Source organism: Eleutherodactylus coqui, chromosome 7 (assembly GCF_035609145.1).
Source record: "Eleutherodactylus coqui strain aEleCoq1 chromosome 7, aEleCoq1.hap1, whole genome shotgun sequence".
Classification (NCBI taxonomy): domain Eukaryota; kingdom Metazoa; phylum Chordata; class Amphibia; order Anura; family Eleutherodactylidae; genus Eleutherodactylus; species Eleutherodactylus coqui.
In genome coordinates, this window is record NC_089843.1 from 85118750 (window position 1) to 85126443 (window position 7694).

Sequence of the window (7694 nt, forward strand, 5' to 3'; positions counted from 1 at the left end):
TGATCAGCACATTCTGCTTCCTCCGCTGACCACAATGATAGCGGCCCCAGGAATCAGCTATGTTCAAACACTTAGCTGTTTCCAGTGGTGCTGCTGCCCGCACTTTGAAATGCACTGAAGCCCCGTTCTAACGATCAGTGGTGGTCCCAGCAATTGTATCCCTGCAACCTTCAAGTTATCCCCTATCCTGTGGAAATTAATGAGAGGAAATGGTGTGCGCTTTCAGTTAGTTCACTGCGTACACTGAGCGATGGCTTTGCAGGCAGACAGTGGAGGAACGGGGAGGCAAGTAAATATCAAAATCACACCCCAGGACTTAGCGCCCCCTCTCCTATGGGGCAATAACTTTAGTTCATGGGCTTATAGAAGCTGACAGGCTCATTTAAAGCAAGAACACTGGTCTAGAATTAGTTGGTTGTACTGAAGCTGCTAGCTTCATTGTGGGTTTTTACTGATTCACGAAAGATGTCATATTTTAAGAAGAATTAGCTCAAAAATGACGTGTCATTGTAGTAGAGTTTTGAAACCACTGGTCACTGTAACAAACTCTTGAAGAACACAAATTGTCACGCTAGATAACCACATTCATGAGAACATAGTGGTAACTGAACACTATATGGTTTGTATTAGATGTACAGTTGCACATAACCCATGCCAAGTCATTACATTTCAATTTAAGTTTTGGGGTTTGATGTAGAAGAAGCAGGATGCAAATACCAACTTTTGAGAAGGAATGTTAGAGAAATACTAATAGTGGCATATGACATTTTTTGGTCGTATGTCCCTCATTTACATAAGATACGCTCCCAACTCCCAGAATTTGAATCACAAATGGTCCAAATCACAGGGGTAACTTGAAGCTTATGGGCCCCAATGCAAAATCTGTAACAGGGCCCCCAACTATAACGCTTTATATGGAGAAGAGAGGCCTTAAGGGCCGTCTAAGGCTCCTGGGCCCGGGTGCAACCGCATCCCCTATAGGTACGCCCCTGGTCCATATGATCTCTTCATCACACCTCAAAATAGATACCTCTTAAACTCATATAAACTACACACCAGACCTTGCAAACAAATACAGACTAGACCCCCAAAATAAATGCGAATCCCACACCAGACCAACTAAGAAAGGTAGTAATATTAAGTTCAGTTCACATGTATGGCTATCCTGTTATACCAAGATGACAGAAAGTCCACTAGATCTGGAGCTGCTCTTGCTGAATGACTCTTCATTCATAGAGTCCTCATTCTATAATGGTCATATGCCCTAATAGTGCTCTGGACACAACCCCAGAAAAAGATGCTTAGATACTCACCCCTCATCGCTCCTACTGTAGACAAGATCGCAATGCTAGAGTCTAATTTACAATGTGGTGCCTGAGAGATTTGTCTTCTCTTCTGAGTATTAGCATGTATGAGTTAGAGGCAAAAATACGCAGTAGGAAGTCCAATGATCTCCAGCTCTTGATTGGACATCTTTTTTTCCTTACAAAGGACAATAATTGAAGTATATTCAGATTTTCTTCGGTGGTCAAACATTTCTGTTCCTAGAGTTGCTTCTATGAGAAATGTATGTGTTAGTCCCTTAATCTGTTAAGGATGCAGGGTGAGAATGCTTGTCCTGAGCAGCAGGCCGTTCACACATCAGGGTAAGCATACTGGTCCTGGTGATCCCGAGAGCATGCCTACAACATAAGCCATGACACTCTGCAGGATCTGTTACATGATGGATACCACTGGCACCCAAAAGACCCCGCTGAGTTACAATGGGGTCTGACGATGTTCTATCTAGTGTCTTCTGTTCTGATTGCAAAAGTTATGCTGCATAAAGAACTGTCTGTCAACTCTGTGCAATTTTAGGATGGTGTTTGGCGAATAGAGAAAAACGCAGTAGAGTAATACGAGTTAGACCAAAAGCCAAAGATAAGGCTTGGACGTGCAATCTCTTGGAAGAAAAGTGCAATTATAGGTGCTGCCGGCCTAGTACCGCTGATTGACCAAAGGTTGTCTTAATGTCAACATATAGAGCAGGGAAAAAAATAACTAGGGTATGACTTAGCAGCCATAATATACATAGGAACAAGAACTGACAATGGTTTGGAACATGGAATACCTTCATCAGACGGCTGGACTGTCTGACAGTGGGTCAGTTCCTTATGGTCCTCAAATGTAGAAAAAATTGTTTTGAATAAAGCTAATCTGTGTTCTGAACCTTCAACACTTCTTATAGCTATACATATCACAGCTGATACTGTAGGTTGCGCCAAAGCCCTAAGAATTTGGGAATGGAGGCTCTTTACAAAGCCTCCAACACCGATGTGAACGCAGAACCTGACTTGAATAAGTGAGTTACTAACTAGAAATAACAATGAATAAATTTATATATTTTTAGAGCTCTTTCTTGACCACATCTATGGGAATGTTAAAAGAAACACACGCTCTAGTAAGAAGTCAACGTCTTAAAGTAAGTTATTCATATATATATAGTTTGCTGTGTAAGGGCAATGTGTATCTGTACAGCCAACATTTTGTCCCAATGCATACTAACTACAAACAAACCTTGTGTACTCTGACCCTGTAGTTACATGTCTTTCCACCAGTTCCCTACTTCTTACTAATATGTACAGTTTAATGGTGGTCAAAGCCATTACATGGGTTTCCCACTTTTAGCTATGCTTATGGCATACATGGTAGATGTGGGTATCACCTCTCATCTGATAACCCTTATTCGCTATTTACTGCCTGCTTTATTCTCAATACTCTCCATATGCAGCACAAGAGAAGCCAACTCTCAGGTGAAGTTTATGGAGAATGCGGCGCCTGGGAATTGACAAACGGGAATAGCAAAACCCAATTTTCGTTATAGGAAGAGAACCTCAGGAGGTGGGCCATGCACCATTAGCCATTTGTGATATTTCCTCTGGATATTTCATAAGCATATAAAGTAAAAATATCTATTGCAGGCAGATCTCCCAGCTTTCTTCCTGTTGAGGTGTATTTGAATCAGTTTATGTATGACCTTCTCATCACTAGTGGGTTAGCGTTTGGTCATTTATAATCATTATGTTCTTGAGGCAAAGGAAATTATCTCAATGTGATGAGTTTGTGGTGGGTCTTATGCACAGTAGCCAATCTCAACAGCGAGTGTAGGATGTCAGTGTAAGGGCTCTTACGAGTGTAGACGATTTTCGGTCGACCGTGTCACGGCCACTGCGCGACCGAAAATCATGTGACCAAGTCATGAACTGATGCATTCTAAACCAATGCATCACATGGGCAGCGTATATTGGCCAGCTGTGGAAGCGCAGCCCATATACTCCTGTTTGAATGAAGCCTAAAGCATGAGGGATGATTTGAGAAATAGCGACCAATGAGACAGGCTGTCTGATTTGAAGACCTTTTCCAATATTTTATTTCCTCAGTGTAGGACATTTAGCAAGGATCCTTTTACATGGGCCAATTTTCGGGTGCTAAAGCCATAATCTCTCAGGGAATGGAGAGGAAGCAGGCCAGAAATCGCTCCAGCCGCCTGCCCCCATTCACAGTAAACAGGCAGTTGTTCATATGTTTGAACAGGACGATCATCATTCAGTTTTTATGCCTGCCTAAGCTGAACAACGAATGATAAGTGAACAAATTCATTTGTTGTTCAGTTGCTGGCAATGTTTACACTGAACGATTAGCATTGAAATTCCTGCAATCCAGAGCGAATCTGTATAATCATTCATTGTAAGGCCTTAGTCAGATGGGTGTTTTTAGCCGCGATTTGCGCATGCGCATGCGTCCGGCGATTTTTTAAAACCATTGCTTTGCAATGGTATCGGACACATGAGCGCTTTTTATGCGCTCGTCCGATAAATTATAGAACAAAAAAATCGCAGATCGCACCTATCTGCGATCTGCGATTCCTGTTCTCTTCTGTATATGCGCTCAATGGGGCCGGCGGCAGCAGCGCCGACCCCATTGAGAACATATAGAAGACAAATCATTCTTCTCTGCCACAGCTGTGGCAGAGAAGAACGATGTTTGCCCATTGAATTCAATGGAGCGGCAATACAGCCGCTCCATTGAAAGCAATGGGCTGCCGGCGTGCGCGGGGTGAATTGTCGGGAAGGGGTTAAATATATAAGCCCTTCCCTGCAATTCATCCTGAAATGTGTTAAAATAAAAAAAAATTGTATACTCACCTTTCCGCTGCAGCCGGAGTCCAGCCGCGGCCGCTGTCAGTTCTCCTGAACTGCTTCTTGGCACTATTCAGCCGGCGGGGCTTTAAAATCCCCGCCTGCTGAATGATCTGCCTCTGATTGGTCACAGCCCTGACCAATCAGAGGCTGAAAACACTCACACACCCATTCATGAATTCATGAATGGGTGAGTGACTGCTGCCTCTCAGCGCTGAGCCAATCAGGGGCAGGTCTGACTCGCATCGATTCATGAATTCATGAATGGGTGTGAGTGAGGCATGCCTCTGATTGGCTCAGCACTGAGCCAATCAGGGGGCAGGTCTGACTCACACCCCCTTCACACCCACTGCAGGACGGCCACGCGGAGCTCCAGCTGCCGGGAGAAGGTGAGTATACTTTTTTTTTTTTTATTTTAACACATTTTAGGATGGATTGCAGGGAAGGGCTTATATATTTCTAATGAAACGCGGCTAGGAGCAGATTTTCGGGCGATTTGCGGGCGACTTGCGCGCACCGGTCACGCAATTTGCAGATGCGCATCCGTCATGCGATCTGCAAATCGCGCGAAAAATCGCCCGTCTGACTAAGGCCTAAAAAGGGCCTAAGAAAGCTCCATTTATTTATGCATGTTGAATATACAAACCTGTAAGTATTATAAGCTCAAGACTCAAGCTGATCAGCTGATTTCTAGGCCACTGATTGTGTATGGAGCAGGAAGCAGAGAGCTCCATAGACATTGTACAGGCCTGATTAAATAATGCAGGCACTGTTCCCATTGTATTCAATTTTTATAGAGCTCCTAATCACCTACTTTTCTTCACAAAACTAACCAGATACACACTAAAATTCTGACTACCTGCACACACCACTAGGGGCAGCTCACAGAGTTTTATACAACTTCTTTTGAAATCAGTAATAAATAGAGATGAGCGAGCACCAAAATGCTCGAGTGCTCGTTACTCAAGTCGAACTTTCAGTGATGCTCGAGAGTTCGCTTCGAGTAACGAACCCCATTGAAGTCAATGGGCGACTCGAGCATTTTTGTATATGACTGGTGCTCCGCTAAGGTTTTCATTTGTGAAAATCTTCGCAAATCACCAAAGTCATGTAAAAAACACAAAAATTGATAGGGCAGGCGAGGAGCAACATGCAGGGCTGCATTTCGGGCTCCGAGGTCTCACTATTAAGCCACAATAGTGGCAAGAGTGAGACCCCCCCACCCCCACTGTCAGCATAACGATCGTTCTCCTCTGACACAGCTGTAACAGCTGTGGCAGAGAAGAACGATGTTAGCCCATTGAATTCAATGGAGCCGACAATACAGCCGGCTCCATTGAAAGCAATGGGATGCCAGCGAGCGCGGGATGAATTTTCGGGAAGGGCTTAAAAATATAAGCCCTTACCTGAAAAAGAAAGATTTTAGTGTAAAAAAAAATAAAAATGCAGGCATTCTCTTCAATGGAGCCGCTGCTGCTGGCGACTCCATTGAAGACAATGGTCCGCTGGCACACCTGAATTCTTTTTCAGGGAAGGGATTTACATATAAGCCATTCCCTGGAAATGAATTAAAAGTGATTTAAAAAACAAAAAAAATAGATACTCACCTCCCTTCAGCTGCCAGGGCACAGCTGCGTCTTCTCCTGCTGTCCCCTGCACTGTGGTGCTGAACTGCTGTCATTCAGCTGAGAGCTGCACTGAGCCAATCAGAGACAGCATTCATTCACCCATTCATGAATTCATGAATGGGTGTGAGTGAGATCTGCCTTTGATTGGTCAGGCTGTGACCAATCAGAGGCAGCTCATTCAGCAGGCGGGGATTTTAAATCCCCGGCTGCTGAATACTACAGAGAGCAGTTCATGAGAACTGCCAGCTGGCCGCAGCTGAACTCCGTCTGCCAAGACCAGGTGAGTATATATATATATATATATATATATATATATATATATATATATATATATTATTTTTACACATTTCTGGATGAATTGCAGGGAAGGGCTTATATATTTAAGCCCTTCCCGAAAATTCATTGTGCGATCGCCGGCAGCCCATTGCTTTCAATGGAGCCGGCTGTATTGCCGGCTCCATTGAATTCAATGGTCAGTGCTCGTTTAGTCGAGACGAGCACCGCGTGGTGCTCGTCTCGAGTAACGAGCATCTCGAGCACCCTAATACTCGAACGAGCATCAAGCTCGGACGAGTATGCTCGCTCATCTCTAGTAATAAATCATTACCTAGTGAGCTACCCCTAGTGGTGACAAAATAACTTCATTACATCTTCTGAGGTTTAGGACCAGTGTACTCCTAGTGTCTGGAGATGTTTATTCCTCCCTTTTTATTATAATGAACAATAGTATAATTTTGTTTTGATACAAAGGTTATTTGAATAGTTTACATTCACAGTACTGTATAAAATAAGGAAACTGTGAATCACAAAAAAATTCTGTAATGTCATATAACAGATAAAAGAACGTATAAAATAGCACTAATAATATGTTTTTGCAGGGGATACAGAGAAGACCTCAACATGAAGATGTCTCCATAGAATGTAATCTATTCCAATTAACACCGGCTTGTACTTTCACCCTCAACATGGAGCATTACTTGTACATAGTATACAGTGGAGGCAAAGCTACGGACTTCACAGCTTGTACTATGTGAATATCAAGAGTCCTGCAGATGGAATACATTTTTCAATCCTACATTTATAGGAACAGAGAACACCAGCTAATAATGCTATGTGAATAGTTATACAGGGTTATTTATTAATAATGTAATAAAAGCTGGCGGTGACTGGAAACCCAACTGATGAAACCTTTGGTCAAATATAAATGCGGATTGATGACTGATAATCACTGCGTCTGAATAATTATCTCTCGGTAACATCAATATTTCTTGAACTTTATCTCTGGATTGCCTGGAGTTTGTTACTTGACACGAATCATCATGATACATCTGTATTATGTGGATATGAACATAAAGCTTAAATAAAACCTCTCGTTGGCTCTCCTGACATGTCTGTCTTGGGCAGGTTTCACACAGCCAAGAAACTCACGCGAGATTTGCACGTTACGAGACTCAGAAATCCTGTGCGAATATAAACCCCATTGTTTTGAATGGAGTCCTATACCCGAGCGATGTATCGCGGAATGCTCTATCTTTTTACGTTCCGCAGACGCATCACTCATTGATCTCAGTGGGACCATAAAACATATCACACGGTGTGTAATGCGACGTCATCCTTTGAAAATAATGGAAAACACTTGCCGATCCTCTAACGTGCTTGAAAGCCATACCAGAGAATCGCTAATTCACAGAAGTGATGAGAGGCGTGAAAACACACGTTGGCGAGTGAAATATTGGGCAAAGTTTCTCGGCCCAATATCGTGTATCGTAGCCTTGGGCTATGTCCGCATTTCCGTTAAAATTTTCATTCTGCATCAGTACGAGTACAGCGATACCAAATTTATATAGTTTTTTGATATAGTAATTAGAGATGAACGAGCATACTCACT

General features: G+C 43.0%; 1 protein-coding gene across 2 annotated transcripts in view; it reads left to right on the forward strand.

Moving 5' to 3' along the window:
- LOC136573354 (cytotoxic T-lymphocyte protein 4-like) overlaps positions 1-7149 on the forward strand; it is a 28169-nt gene extending 21020 nt beyond the window's left edge. For both annotated transcript variants that reach the window (XM_066574646.1, XM_066574647.1), the window contains exons 4-5: positions 2390-2461; positions 6685-7149. In XM_066574646.1, the coding sequence (XP_066430743.1) occupies positions 2390-2460 (71 nt within the window). In that variant the 3' untranslated portion in view covers position 2461; positions 6685-7149. The remainder of the gene's footprint in view (positions 1-2389; positions 2462-6684) is intronic.
- Positions 7150-7694: the final 545 nt, after the last annotated feature.